Below are 15,440 nucleotides of genomic sequence, written 5' to 3' on the forward strand. Positions count from 1 at the left end.
CCAGACAAAAACTCGGCTCACAAGTTTTTCAATGATGCCAGTTAATAAAAAAACAAAGGTGGCAGATGAGAGATAGATTCAGTATGAACATCTAATGAAATAATTCAGTAAGAGATTTTTCAGATCACCAAGACAGAGACTAGCCACTCCATAGAACACTTCGAAAGTACAGTGTGAGGTAGAGAACACACACATGAAGGTTACCCTCATATTTTTTTCTTGACTTCCCTCAAACTAGAAGCTCACATTGAGGAGCCACAGCATGGAGGGCTTAGACATTAGATCAGTCACAGTCTTCTGGGTGAGCTGGCTCCTTAGCATAGCTTCATTTTTTGCTTTTTTCCTATTCAAACCTGATAGAAACAAGCAGTTCCTCTATTTGTTTATTTGTGGTAAAACTTACATGAAACTTTTACCATTTTAACCACTTTTAGTGTACAGTTCAGGGGCATGAAGTACATTGTTTTGCAGCCATTGCCACACTTCATCTCCATAACTTTTTCATCTTCTCCAACTGAAATTCAATTCTCATTAGACAATAACTCCTATGATGGTGAATTTTATCTGTCAACTTGTCTGGGCAGAGGGGTGCCCAAATATTTGGTCAAACATTCTTCTGAGTGTTTCTTTGAGGTTTTTTGGGTGATAATATCTTAATCACTAGAGTACAGCATCTCTCCCTCCATAATGGGCCTCATCCAATCAGTTGAAAGCCTACATAGAAGAAAAGGCTGATCTTACTCCAAATAAGAAATTTTTTCCTCTGATAGCCTTTGGATTGGAGCTACATACATCATTTTCCCAGGTCTCTAGTCTGCTGGGCCTGCACTACACATTTAGATTTGCCAGCCTCTACAGTTGCATGAGCCAATTTCTTATAATCAATCTTTCTCAATATACTCATCCTATTGGTTCTGTTTCTTTGGAAGACCCTAACTAATGCCTTTCTTCTCCCAGTTCCTGGAAACTACCATTCTATTCTCTGTCTCTATAAATTTGATACTCTAGGTATCTCATGTAAGTAGAAGCATATGTTTGACTTACCGTATTTTCCGGCGTATAAGATGACCCCCCTAATTTTATAGTTAAAACATAGGCTTAGGCCTATATTCGCTGTTTAAGACTACCCCCCACTTCTGAGGCAACACCAGTTCTTTTTTTTAATAGACCACCTCTCTGACTCTGGCCAATCTGAGCAGGCTTTTTTTTCGTTTCAAAAGTCATCTTATACGCCGGAAAATAAAGTATTTCACTTAATGTAATACTTCATGGTTCATCCAAGTTGTAGCCTGTGTCAGAATTTCCTTCCTTTTTAAGGTTGAATAATGTTTCATTGTATCTATAGACCACATTTTTTCAACCATTCACCTATTGATGGATATTTCTCCTGTTTGTAAAAATCCAAGGGGATAATTTCTAAAATCCTTGTGGGACAGATAGCTGGACAGATTTAACAGATTTTAAGTGGGTCTCATTATCCCTGCCTCCCAATGTTCATACCCTTGAATGTGGGTGGGAATTGTGGCCTGGAGTATGTATGTGACCATGTGTATGGGATCACAAAAGGAATAGAGCCTAAATTTTCTCTCCCTCTTTTCTTTCTCTGCCTGAATTTAGATTTTAAAAACTTACCTGAATCCCACTCTCAAAAAGAAATGAATTTGCCAGAGAGAGCTTGGAAGTGTATTCCTCCCCAGGTGAGCCTTCATATGAGAACCCAGTAGACCAGACACCTTGATGGCAGCCTGTATGACCCTAAGCAGAGTACCTACTTAAGCTATGCCCATACTTCCACAGGCAATGTGAGATAATAAATGCTGTTTTATATTGCTGTTCATGTAATTTGTGGTAATGTGTTACATGGCATATAAAACTAATAATCTTATGATACAGTTTATTCTCCTTAAATTTAATCTCTTATCACTGACTTTCAATGCCTTTGAGGTTGCCACTGAATACTCAGGCTATCATCTTGGTTCATTCCATAGAGATACGTCCTAGTGGAGTGGTTGCAAGATGAAACTGGGTTCTTCTTCCATGTTATGCATTTTTGAAGCCATAGCAATTGCTTATTGCTTAGCTCTTTGTAATTCATGCTTGATGCTTCGGAGTAATGATAGACCTGGCCTCTATTTCACTGAGGCAAAGGGAGGAAGAGAATCTGGTCACCTGACTTAGACAAGGTCAAAAGGAGAATAATCAAAGGAACCAGAAATAAGTAATTCTTTAACCCCACTTGTTACAGCTATTGTATAACAATTCCCTGAAGCATAGATTAAAAGCTTGTGTACATGTGCCCTCTATTTGTTCCACTCCACGTCCCTAACAACTTATGTCTAAGCTAATGATTCACAAGCTTAATGGAACTACAAGATTGTGTAGGATTGTAATGAGATCAGTCTCCTTTATCTCAGCTACCTGCCATGCCATTGGGTACCTTCTTTAATTTTCCCCCTGAATCCTCTTTCCTCTCTGATGGGGTTGACCTCACAAGGAATAATCACTTTGATAAGGATAAACACAAATCTCTGTTTCTCCAGGGAATAATCCAGTAAGGGGTGGGGGGGGAAGTGGCAATAATAATTCTAAAAAAGGACAAGTAGCTAGGAGGTTATTAACAGAATCCTATTTGGTTGAAACCTGTTAAGTAGCTGTAGGGCAAAAAGGTGATGGTAATCACATAACAGAAAAGTGCTCTGGAAGGGAAAAAAGGTCATGTTAATTGGCAAACCTGTTCTTGTGGGTGAAGGCTGGAATGATTGAGAAAAGAGATGGCCAGGATAGCAAGGAGAACTACTCATGAACTGAAATGACAGAATCAGTAAAACTTGGTCATGGTAACAATGAGAAGCATGATGAACATCAGTTATCCATGAAGGTGAAGGTCATTGGTAAAAGTGAGTGGAAATCAAGGTCATTATAGTTAACATTTATAATGCTTCTTTTATTGGGACAATTATATGCATTTCAGACACATTAATTTATTTAATCTCTATAAATCTATGAAGAAATGTTATTATTATTGTCGCTTCATTTTATATGGAATGAAACTTAACCTTAACAGAGAGACGTAATAACTTGCCCAATATAACACAGCTAGTAAGTGACAAAGCAAGTATTTAATCCCAGAAAATCTACCTGGATTCCTAGCCATAATCCAATACTGTCTTTCTGACAAGAAAAAGAGAAAGAACCTGATTGGGTGCCATCCTGTACCTAGAGAGGTTTCCAGTCAAGGCACATGCACAGTTTGCAGGCTTATCCCTAATAGGGGGTGTGTAGGAGGCAGCCGATCAATGTTTCTCTCTGCCTTTCCTTTCCCCTCTCTCTAAAACCAATAAAAACATATGTTTTTAAAAAAGAGTGTTTTCTCTATTAAAAAAAAAAGATAAATAAAGGGTTAATGGTGTTACCCATGTTCATGGAAAGAAATATAATCAAAATGCCTTCGTTTCTTTGATTGTATTTTCTCCATGAAACAAGATCTGGTTCAGGCAAAGTGGATATTCCACTCCTATTATATAGGTTGCCTCCCCCCCCCCTAAAAAATGTATACTGTATACACTTTATCAGCTGATAATTTAATTTTGAAAATGAAATGTATTTTAATAAACACTGCCTTTATAATTATTCAAAGTGTATGTGTACATTTTGGGGGGATACCCTATATGAATGAGAAAATTAAGGACTGGGGAAACAACTTAATAACTCAGTGGAGGGCCTGGATTAGAGTCCTGCTCTTTTTCCCCATCCTACCTGGCCAAGCTTTTCGCTGAAATTTGGAAAATACTGTTCATCCTAACACCAAAAAAAGGTACTGCTGATTTAATTTTGGAACTGACTGGTTTTGAATCATCAGTGTCATATGAGACTTTTATCTCACTGATTTCCTCAGCTAAAAAAAAGAATAAGTTTATATTCTCCACTATTATATCACATTGTCACGTGGTATGAGGGCTCTTGGACTCAATCCTTCTCAACAGTTCCCCTGAACAATCACTCAATAAAAATCAGACTTTCAGAGTTAGAAAGGGTCTGAAAGTTGGTTTTACTCAGCTCTTATGAAATAGATACATAAACTAATATCTAATGTTTTTATGAAATACTTTTTTTTAAGTAAGTGAATACCAACTTAAATATAACTCATGTAAACAGTATTCACTTGTTCCTGTAGATACTTTTCTTTACAAATAGTCTATGTTTTTTTCCATATGTGTTTATTTTTACTTTTACCTAAGATTTTATGAGAGAGAGAGAGAGAGAGAGAGAGAGAGAGAGAGAGAGAGAGAGAGAGAGAGAGAAGTAGTTTTGGAACCCAGTTTGTTTTTTAAGTCTGTCTGACTGACTATTTATTTCAATGGGAATTGAAGTCAGCGTGGACAGGAATTTAATGGACATGACCCAGAAATTCTAATCTCCAAATCTGCTTTCTCCAAAGATGGGATGGCTTTTCAGTTCATTTGGCAACCTCTCAGTCCTCCTCCAATAGTGAGGAATAAATGATCCAGAACCAGGAGGGTTGATTATCAACATAGGGAAGGGGAGGGTTTCAAAGAGCGAGAGAGGAGGCCTAATCACGTGGAGGGCGAGTGGATGGAGCTTGGCAGGGTGACTTTCAACCTTCAACAGCCACCTGGTGTGCTGTGGTGAAGAACCAAGAGTGTCACTTCCTTTCTGATGGAGAAGAGCCATCTCTCTTTGATCCTCCTCCAAGTCAAGTTTCTCATCACTGCCTAGAAGAATTCCTAATTCCGAGGACTGATGTGTCTCTTTCTCCTGGGGGCAGTGGGAGGAAGCTAAAGGCATATAGAAAAGGATTAATAGTAGAAGGAAAGAAACGACAAAAGGGAAGCAAATGTGGAAACCCTAAAACCAGGAATAGAAAAGAGAAAAAAGCCAGGATGAATGGGAAGGGAAAGACCACAGAAAATAAAAAGCCGAGGGGAACACGAGGAGAGACAGAGAGAAAAGGAAACAGTGATTTATTGCTAAGAACAGTTTCTCTCCTAAGTCCTCTAGGTCAAGAAGTCAGACAAGGTGCAGAGCACAGAAAGGAAGCAGCAGAACACGGGAAGGAGGGAACGGACACCCAGGGCGTGATCCCGGAGACCCAGGAGTTCAGCCCCAGGAGACTGAGAGTCCACACCGTGTTGGCCTCGACCCTGGTGTATTTCATCCAGGTAAGTTGTGAAAACCCAGGAATAACGCTTTTGTTTTTTGTTTCTTGGATAAACCATCTCTCAGAAGAATCTGGGGGGAAATGAATGAGGGGGGAAGACCAAAGGGGCAGTGGCAAATGAATAACTAGAATGTTTCCTTTGTGCTGTAGGGTGACATAGTGCAGGTGTGACGAATGACAGCATCAGTGAAATAGGGGACAGACATTAGGGCGGCCGTAGATACAAGGCAGATGTGTGTGGCAATTTAGAAATACCTCTCCTGTGTGCATATTTCTCTCTTTTAACATCTTATCACTCATCCCTCAAATTCCCAAGCAAATGGTCAAAACTAGGCATGTAATTCTCCTAGAACAGTGTTTTTCAACCTTTTTTGGGCAAAGGCACACTTGTTTCATGAAAAAAATCACGAGGCACACCACCATTAGAAAATGTTAAAAAATTTAACTCTGTGCCTATATTGACTATATATAAAGTAATTCTCTTGAATAGGAATCAAATAAACACAAAGAAAGTATTTTATAACTACTTTATTATGAAATATTAAGTAAACAAAATAGTGAAAAATTATAAAATTTTTGTCTTGTCTGCACCTACGGCACACCAGGCAACATCTCGCGGCACACAACAGTTGAAAAACGCTGTCCTAGAAGGACTTTCCCACATCAGCCCTAATACCATTCTTGGAGTTTAAAGGGGCCTCCAAATCAGAAATAAGTTAAACGAAGGGAAACTCTTTAAAAAATACTTTGGATCTTTCATTTTTCTCCCCACTGAAATTCAGAAGCCCCCGAGTAACTGATTTAGCTGGGAGAGGGGTCACTGGTCTAAGGGATTCTGAACAGTTATCAAGGGGAAGTTTACCCAGCTATGAAATCCGTTAAGGAGGGCAAATGAAGAAACTGCCTACCATCAGGTTCCTGTACCACTTCTAGCAGGGCATGGGCTGTCTATTTTGCTTCCTGTATCACAATTAAATTAATGTCTGAAAATCCATTTCCTTTTCTTTTTCTTGTATTTTCTTTTTTTGCTTCTTCTTCTCTCCCTTGACCTTCCCTTCCCTTCTTTTCTCTTTTTCTTCTCTTTTTACAACAGGCCTGAAAGAGGCATTTTATCTGCTGAAAATTTCAGGAGTTTCTAGCCTTTAGTCAAGAAAATGAAACAAAAGTACTCAAACCGGGTTGAAGAAACGCACACTGTGTCATCCTTTGTGGTCAACTATTTGAAATGGAAACAAAACCAGAAGTGTCGCAAACGTTATCAGCAGAAGGCAGCTGTTAGATCATATATATATATATAAAATTGATTTTTTTACAGGGAGATAGAGAGCTAGAAACGTCAATGAGAGAGAAACACTGACCAGCTGCCTCGTGCACACCCCCCACCGGGGATGTGCCCATAACCAACGTACATGCCCCTGACCGGCATCTAACCTGGGGCCTTTCAGTCAGCAGATCGACGCTGTACCACTGAGCCAAACTGGTTTCGGCAAATCTTTTACAAAACCCTTTCCTGATGTATTAGGAGTATGTGTGTGCTCCCCTCCCCCACCCCCTAACCCTTACCCCCCATCCCTGTCCCATAAAACCCCAAGTAAATGTAAATCTCTGTCCCTTTTTAGAGGGCATTTTTGTGTTGGTTGTTGCTTTCCTAAAATACCAAGTCTTTCAAGTTATTTGAAGAAAGCAAGTTTCTAGAACAAACGTTTACCTAGAGAGGTTTTTGAAGGAGAAAGTCAGCCGAAATGCAAGGTAGGAGAAGGAGTGGAAGTTTCTTTCTTTACAAGGAGTGGAAGGGACTGGCTAACAATGCCACGGAGCTGTTAGAGCAGACTTGCCCCTGGTTCATTTAGGTTTCATTTGAGTTATGGCCTCATCAAGAAGTGTGTGCTGTTGGTCATGTTACTTCAAACCGTATGCCTTAGATCCTTAACTATTTAAAGTAAGGTTAAATATATCCACCTACATGGTTATCATGATGAAATGTTAAGAAATATTAAAAATTACTAGCCACCTCACTGGCATATAATAGCTACTCAATAAGTTTCTTCCCCTTCTTCTTCTTCTTCTCTTGAATGGAAAGTTGTGAATGGCCAAAACAGGTTTGGCTCAGTGGATAGAGCGTCAGCCTGAGGACTGAAAGGTTCCTGGTTCGATTCCAGTCAAGGGCATGTAGCTTGGTTGTGGGCACATCCCCAGTAGGGGGTGGGCAAGAGGCAGCTGATCGATGCCTCGCTCTCATCGATGTTTCTAACTCTCTATCCCTCTCTCTTTTTCTCTGTAAAAAGTCAATTATATATATATATATATATATATATATATATATATATATATATTTTTTTTTTTTTTTAATTTTATTTTTTTTTTTAAAGAAAGTTGTGAATGTACCAACAGAAGGAAAAAGAGCAGTGGGGCAGAATTCATTTTGGATTGGGAAAGAGTTGGGGAGACAATATCCTGAGGGACAGATCAGGAAATTTCTAGAAAAACGAATTGGCATAAATGCCACCTTTCATCCACAAGGCAGTGATGCTCAGCCACCACCATAAGGAAAAAACAAACAGATTAGGTGTTTCTTCTTCCAGGTTCTCCCCCCTCAAGTACAGTATTATAATTGAATGGGTGTAGGGAAGACGAAAACAAAAAGTTCTAACCATGGTTGACCCTATGACCTTGTCTTCGCGTTTACCCTGCTCTCACCAACCGATCTAACATAGCAGTCATAGGTTGGTGGGCAGAGAAGACCAGACAATTTCCCTGTCTGAGACTGTTTCCCTTCCCGCAGCTTCCTTGGGCAAGATGTGAGGAGAACTGTGTCAGTCCTGAACAGTAAGTATGTGGGAGTCCAACTGCGGAGGAAGGAGAGACAGACAAAAACATCCATACACAGAAGGTCAAAATGTCATCAGATATCTGTGACTTCCCTTATTTCTACTTAAATGGGCACTTAGCCCACAGATGGGTTATCTCAAAATAAAGACATGCATTTCTGTCATCCAGAATAACACTGCTGACAGCATTTTTCCCAAAGCCAGTCTTAAAATCAGCCAACTTAATCATCTCAGTTTTTGCAGTCATAGAGATTTGAAGTAGAGTTTTAGTGACTCATGATTTTTAGTCACTCACAGAGACAGACTGGATTCAATATCTTAGTCACAGGCAGATATGTGTGGGTGATTTCCAAAGGTACATCACTGCTTCAGATCTGGAGTATTTTCTTTTTTAGGGCAGTGGTTCTCACCCTGTGGGTCGCGACCCCTTTGGGGGTTGAACAACCCTTTCACAGGAGTTCACCTAAGACCATCAGAAAACACAGATATTTACATTACGATTCATAACAGTAGCAAAATTACAGTTATGAAGTAGCAACAAAAATAACTTTATGGTTGGGGGTCATCACAACATGAGGAACTGTATTAAAGGGTCACAGCATTAGAAAGGTTGAGAACCACTATTTTAGGGCATGTTAATATTTATTGCAGCCTTTATTTAGCTATTACTTTGAGATAATTACCCCTTAATCTAAACTTATCACAGTTAGGTCTCATGTAGACACAAAGGATATAAAGATAAAAAAGGAAAAGATTCATTCCACTTAGAGGTAAACTAGTAAAAAAATCAATGACAATTTTGATCAAAGATTTGCTCAGACTGAAGGAAAACATATTTAGCCATGGGAATTGTTTCTCAATAACAAATATGTTACACCCAAGGGAAATGGTGATGGCCCTGGTTACTTTCACATTCTCTCTGAGGTTTTAGACATCAGCATAGGAAGAGTCATCTTAGTAGAATCAGAATTGCAATGTAGAACTATAAAGGGCTCTGAACTAAAGGGGAATGTTCAAATGGAGATTATTACGCTAAGTGAAATAAGCCAGTCAGAGAAAGACAAATATCACATGATGGAACGTATATGTGGAATCTAAAGAGCAAAGTAAACTGATGAACACAATAGGAGAAAAGGGGTGGGGAGATGTGAGAAAACGTGGGGGAGACATTGTTCAGTGAAAATGCCAATGGTAAGTTCCACAATCTTGAAACCACAGAGAGGATAGAGTGTGCATTTTAATAGATGAATATTATCAGAAAGTAATATTAAATTTACTTGTCTTTAAAGATAAACATTTTCCTTTACTTCCCCTTCCCACTCCTGAGCTTATCCCATGCCCCTTCTCTCATGCAATCTATATTTTTATCCCAATAGAGAAAATGTGTAACTGTCCCAGTTAATTCAGAATATTTAATTAGCTTTCACCATGACGAATTTGGTTTCTACATTTTCCCCATTTTGTTTGGCCTCAGCCATCATGTATATCATGTTTTGATTCTAGGTGTGGAAATTTAGGGCCCTTTTTATCATGGGGGTTTTTATGGTGTCCCTTCCCGCAACAACTTGCAATATATAAATTACAAATTTCTTTGTAATGCTCTCATGCTTATAACCGAAATTTTCTTTTCTTTATGTCCAAATTTTATTAATCTCAAATGTATACAAATGTTAACTTTCAAACTATTTACAAATATATTTATTGATTCCAGAGAGGAAGGGAGAGGGACGGAGAGATAGAAGCATCAATGATGAGAGAGAATCTCTGATTGGCTGCCTCCTGCATGCCCCACACTGGGTATCCAGCCTGCAATTCGGGCATGTGCCCTGACTGGGAATCAAACCGGGACTTCCTGGTTCATAGGTCTATACTCAACCTTGAGCCACGCCGGCCAGGGTCAGACTCTTTTAAACTGGCATTGGAAGTCCTTTCTCGGTAACTGCCATCGTAACGATTTTCAATAGTCAGGGCTGCCTTTTCTACGAATACTAATTCATGAGCACTACTTTCGCCTGTCTTTTAATGATTTACAAAATGATTTACATACTGCCATCTGTCGTATAAAACTATCTAAAGCGTCCCATTACACAATAGATTTAGCTGGTTACATGGGAGTTAATATAGCCTGGGATGCTTTTATCATAACAAGGGAACCTATTATTGTAACTCATTGTTTTGATTTTGGAATCATAACATGAATTGACTATATTTTTATTGCAAACACTTTATTCTTTCTTCATAGTTGCCTGACCACAGATTGGGTGCATCTCTGGTATATATGGTAAGTTTCAGCTGTAATAACCACTGCTATTGTTTCTTTCTTAGTTTAAATATATTTGACAGTAGGGGGGAAAAAGTATGTGAGACCGCAAGCCTACTTACTTGCATACCATCGCACGGAGTAGTTTCTCTACTTACCGGTAATTACCACCCTGTGTGACAATACGCCAGGATTTCCTATTTCAATACCACCTTCCCGGCCAACATCAACAGATCATTGTCCACATTCTCAGATCAGCTCTCCAATAGCCTACAGAGGTTACTTCAGGAAGGTAAAAAGCAGCCCCTCCAAATCCCCTCCAAATCACATTAAACCTCTGGCTCATTTTCTGACAAATTGACTCTGTCCTGCTGACAAAGCAAGGACGGATAATATGTGAAGTGAAAGCCCTGGAATTAACATCTTATAATTAACATCTAAGATCCACACAAGAATCCTAGTGCAGACGTAGGAGGCTGAGGAGGCCAGCGTTAGGAAAGGAGGCGGATCCCAGAGTTCTCGGTGCTGGGGGGCCCCTGGCAGGTTGCTGGTGGTCATTGGCGCCCTGCTCCTTCTGTGCGGCCTGACTTCGGTGTGCTTCCGCTGCTGCCTGAGCCGCCAGCAAAACGGGGAAGAGGAGGGCCGGCCACCGTACGAAGTGACAGTCATCGCGTTTGACCACGATAGCACTCTGCAGAGCACCATCACCTGTGAGTACGCTGGCCGTTGACACGGGAAGGGAGCCGGGTTACAACACGCGGTCAGGATGGTACAAGGGTGTGAATGCAGCTGGCTGGATAGCAAAGAAGCTGTAACTCAGAGTAGGTTTAATGGCCACAAGCCATTGGTGATGCGGTGGCCTGTGCTGTCAGCAGCACTGTATTCGCAAACACGGTTCTTGTCTGAGGAGAGAGCGCAGGAAGAGATGAAATGCTGAAGATGACATTGGAAACGTTTTGTGAGAATTATTACCTAATTCATAAATAGCGGAGATGAATAAAACTGGTGTAAGCTCTAAGCATGCGCCTTTTTCAAAAATGTCTCGGGCCCTCGCTAGTTTGGCTGTGTGTCTCTGTCTCTCTGTCCTTCCCTCTCCATTCCACTCTCTCTAAAAAGCAATGGAAAAAAAAATTGCTTCAGGTGAGGAGGAACAACAACAAAAAGTCTTGGATTTTGTAAAAAAAACCACATGTTCTATCTAGAATGTTTATATATTAAGAAGACATTTGTCATGTGTACTTTCCGTTATTTATTCTCCAGGTCTTTTTGCTTTTTTCCTTTATAAGAGAAAGTTTATTTAGAAAGTCAGAAAAGAACAGAAACAAACAACAACAACAACAAAAGGGTGGGGGATTAAAAACAAAAGTTATAGAGGTAGAAGTAGAGGAAGGGAGCTGTAGAAGAAATGGGCTTGGGAAACAAGTGTCACAGAGGCAAAAGAAGGACCCTTGTTGCTTAGGATAAGCGAGAGGCGTGGAGACCTCACCTAGGGCAGGGGGTGGGGAAAGGCCTGGGTTGCACCGTAGAGAGCGGCTCTGAGCCTCTCCTGAGGGGATGTCTCTGGAGGTCTCAGGGGATGATCTCAATAGCATATTCGTCAGTTTTTCAGAAGTGTTCTTTTGGGGTCCTAGACTCCTCTGATTGGTTGGTACCAGTTCAGGGGAGGGGGTGGAGGAGAGAGGGGTCATAAGTCAATGCACTTGGTCCTGATGATGTCAGCCCTGGCACCTTGTGTCTGGTTCTGCTGCATTTCTGGCCTTGGGGCTGAAACACAGCCGAGGTCTAGGTGTGTTTTATGCTGATCAGAACTCTGCCATGGAGCTTACTGCTTCAGGGCTATTCTCTGGCTCCCTTCTTTGTTCCCCCTCTAAGACGGTGTGTGTGTGGGGGGGTGTCCTAACCCACATAACTAGCAACATGCCAAGAGAGGAAAGGTCAGTCTGACCTGCAGGGGTCTAAAGGGCAGGATCAGACAGATGCAAGGGGAGGAAATGTACCCTGGGGGTGAGGTGCTTGTTTTCCCAGTTTGGCTGGGCACCTGGGGCTTTACACCCACGTGACCTTCTCAACCTGGCCCAGCACGCTTGCTCGTATCTATCTCACTGTCTACCGCAGATGGGATCTATTCTCCAAATCGTGATACACGAAATATGAGCCCCACCATTCTTTTGATGATCATAAGACCCTCCATTTTCTTCTGTTCTCTTCTTTATAGGATAGTATTTACTAAAATTGGAGTGCAAATACCAGGCAGGACAGGTGGCAAAACACTGTGATTTTTATTTTGCAAAGAGCACAATGCGGTGTGTTGTTGCTCACCTTTCCCGCCTCCCCTCCCCTCCCATCATTTTGAGAAAAAAATGAGGCAGAAATAAGTATTCCTAAGGAGATTGCAACATCAAGTGGATCGGTCTAAAAGGTTCAAAATCTGCCAACGACGGTGGGATATGGGAACTCAATTTAGATTATCCGAGGGCACCAGAGAAGTCAGGGTCTTTTAGCGGAAAGTGAAGTTGGTTTCTAAACGAGCTTTCACGGGGTTTTCATAACATTTCATAACAACAGAGTTGACAGAGAGTTTGGTCAGATGTGAGGCAGAGGGAAATTTGGAGTGTTGTAAGTCTGACTTCTGAGGATGTCACGTTTACTTTAGCTCTATTCCTCCTCCCCTCGCCAGCCCTGCAGTCAGTGTTCGGCCCTGCGGCTCGGAGAATCCTGGCGGTGGCCCACTCGCACAGCCCCCTGGGCCAGCTGCCCTCCGCCGTGGACACCCTCCCAGGGTACGAGGAAGCTCTTCACATGAGCCGCTTCACGGTTGCCAGGTGCGGGCCGAAAGCACCTGACCTGCCCTCGGTGCCAGAAGAGAAGCAGCTGCCTCCGATGGAGAAGGTGTCCCCTCAAGGAGAACACGCTTCAAATTGACGGGAACTTCGGTTTCAGAAATGGGGTTGGGGGTATCCGCAGCGTCGGTAACGATGGACACACGGAACATTTTTCCTACCTTTCAGAAGATTTAGGATGAATCTAAACATCATCTCGTGGAAAACATGGACTCCAACTCTTTATTTCCAGTCAGATATATTTTCTGATATGAAATGTTCTAATCGAGAATTCCAGTACCAAAATGTGCAACTCACCTCTAGTAATGTTTCAAAGATTTCTTGAATTCCTTCAACTATTGAGTTCTTTTACCCACATGATAATGCAAGTTGTTCTTCTCTGCCAGCTCCTGGGTAGAATGCACTTGAGGAGCCATAAGGTACCAAATTCACTTTTCCTCCTGAGGGAACACGCACTTTTACACTGAATGACAATGATAATCTTGGACATCATGCAGTATCTAACTGGACATCCATAATTCATGAGTGGGATTGCAGTATGGGCTAGGACAGTGGTCTGAAAACTGCGGCTCGCGAGCCACATGTGGCTCTTTGGCCCCTTGAGTGTGGCTCTTCCACAAAATACCACGTACCCTAATTAAGTTAATAACACTGTATCTACCTATATAGTTTAAGTTTTAAAAATTTGGCTCTCAAAAGAAATTTTAATCATTGTACTGTTGCTATTTGGCTCTGTTGACTAATAAGTTTGCTGACCACTGGGCTAGGAGAACACAGTATATATTGAAATGCCAGATATAAAGGTCTTTCTTTCACTCTGGTGCTATACCTACCAGTGGTATTGAACAGTGCACAGAGTGCAGTAACAGTTCTATTCAATTTTCAGTTCCTCTGCTCTGTGAACACAGGCATGCACGCACGTGCTTGAACACTCACACTCTCACCCTTTTCTAACTTGGAAAGAATAGAATTGCTTTGCTTCTTTTCTCCTTCCTGTGTTGACCACTTGAAACCAAGTGTTTAGTGACAAGCACTGGCCTCTAGTGGTGGCCTTTACTGCCACCTTGTGGCGCCATGACAGAAATGCATCCTCCTATCTGCACACCTCTCCATTGCCTGGAGCACGAACTGAACCAAGACTAAAGGAGGTTCTTCCCAAAGCACCATCCCATTGTGTCTTGTTTAACTGCCCACATTGCACACTACCTCCAAAGTGTACTACTATTGGAAGATGGCGAAGGTGATTTATATTCATCAGTGACCTTAGATAACCCAATGGAATCTTTAAAGCACAGTTTCCTCATCTGTACTATAGACGGGCCATAAAAACACCTCACTAGTTTGATGTGAGGATCAAATAAACTAAGGATATATGAAAGATTTGTAAAGTATAATGCACGTGTGTGTGTGTGTGTTTTTATTCTTGATACAGATGTCTGATTTTCACTTGCCTGCCATGATCCCACTGAAAATTATGTTCTGGTTTCTCCTTTTGCTGTGTTGGCGCTAAGTCACACCTGAAGCTGCTTTATTTCATCAATAATATTTGTTAATTGAGCTAAACAACTGAAGCTATCCTGTTAATATGCTCTGTGCAGAGGTAGGGAACATTTGAACAAACTCATTTATTAGGAAAGTAGCTCCAGTGCTCAGGGAGATATTACAGAGCCAGGAATGGCTGATTAGTGCCATCACTGCCTCATTAAGAACATTCTTGGAGGAATGCTCACTCAGCCCCGCCAGAGGGAAACTATTCTGAGTAGCACCTGCTGGGGATCTGCGTTTTTCCTGGGTCATTTATCAAATTGCTTCTGGAAATTGTTGAAATGCATGAATTGTTAATAGCACCTGGGGTGGCCTTGTTTTGCCACTGCCAAATGAATCACTTTATGATCACACATCCTGTGAAATATTTTTGCCTCATTTGTCCTTCAAGATGCCATAGCCTTAGTTAAAATGTTGTCAGGTATAACAAGATCTTGGGAGAAATCCTATCATATTCTAAAGAGATCTCTCTGTCCCATCTCTCCCTGCCCCTTTGCCCCTCTGGCAGTCACATGGAGTTCACTCCTGTCACCATTCCATTTTGTCATAAGCTAGTAGCACCCAAGTGGCTTCACTTCTTTATCTACTCTAAGATATCTGTTAATCAGCTCAATCACTTTCACCTCTGTTCTCAAAAAAGTTTAACCCCTTTAAACTTTCCTCACACCTTTAAACTTTAAACTTTGGTTCATTGAAGCTAACTGATCTCTCCCGAAAGCCTGCACTGCTGAACAGAAGAGCTGCAGAAAACTTCCCAACTCTGCTGATTGAGGTCATTGACAATGTCA

At 41.2% G+C, this 15,440-nt stretch overlaps 1 protein-coding gene and 1 long non-coding RNA gene across 2 annotated transcripts; one reads left to right on the plus strand and one right to left on the minus strand.

Annotated features, from left to right (window-relative positions):
* Positions 1-4,553: 4,553 nt before the first annotated feature.
* TMEM52B (transmembrane protein 52B) lies at positions 4,554-13,409 on the plus strand. The gene is made up of 5 exons (XM_036456349.2): positions 4,554-5,180; positions 7,962-8,005; positions 10,250-10,288; positions 10,811-10,977; positions 12,945-13,409. The coding sequence occupies exons 1-5, from the start codon at positions 4,902-4,904 to the stop codon at positions 13,187-13,189; spliced, it is 774 nt and encodes a 257-aa protein (XP_036312242.1). The 5' UTR covers positions 4,554-4,901; the 3' UTR covers positions 13,190-13,409.
* A 22-nt stretch (positions 13,410-13,431) lies between these two features.
* Positions 13,432-13,990, minus strand: LOC123653139. The gene is made up of 2 exons (XR_006742786.1): positions 13,867-13,990; positions 13,432-13,650 (listed from the first exon to the last, which is right to left on the minus strand). It is a non-coding gene; the product is annotated as an uncharacterized LOC123653139 (long non-coding RNA).
* Between the last annotated feature and the right edge of the window lie 1,450 nt (positions 13,991-15,440).

Source organism: Pipistrellus kuhlii, unplaced genomic scaffold (genome assembly GCF_014108245.1).
Source record: "Pipistrellus kuhlii isolate mPipKuh1 unplaced genomic scaffold, mPipKuh1.p scaffold_m20_p_3, whole genome shotgun sequence".
Classification (NCBI taxonomy): domain Eukaryota; kingdom Metazoa; phylum Chordata; class Mammalia; order Chiroptera; family Vespertilionidae; genus Pipistrellus; species Pipistrellus kuhlii.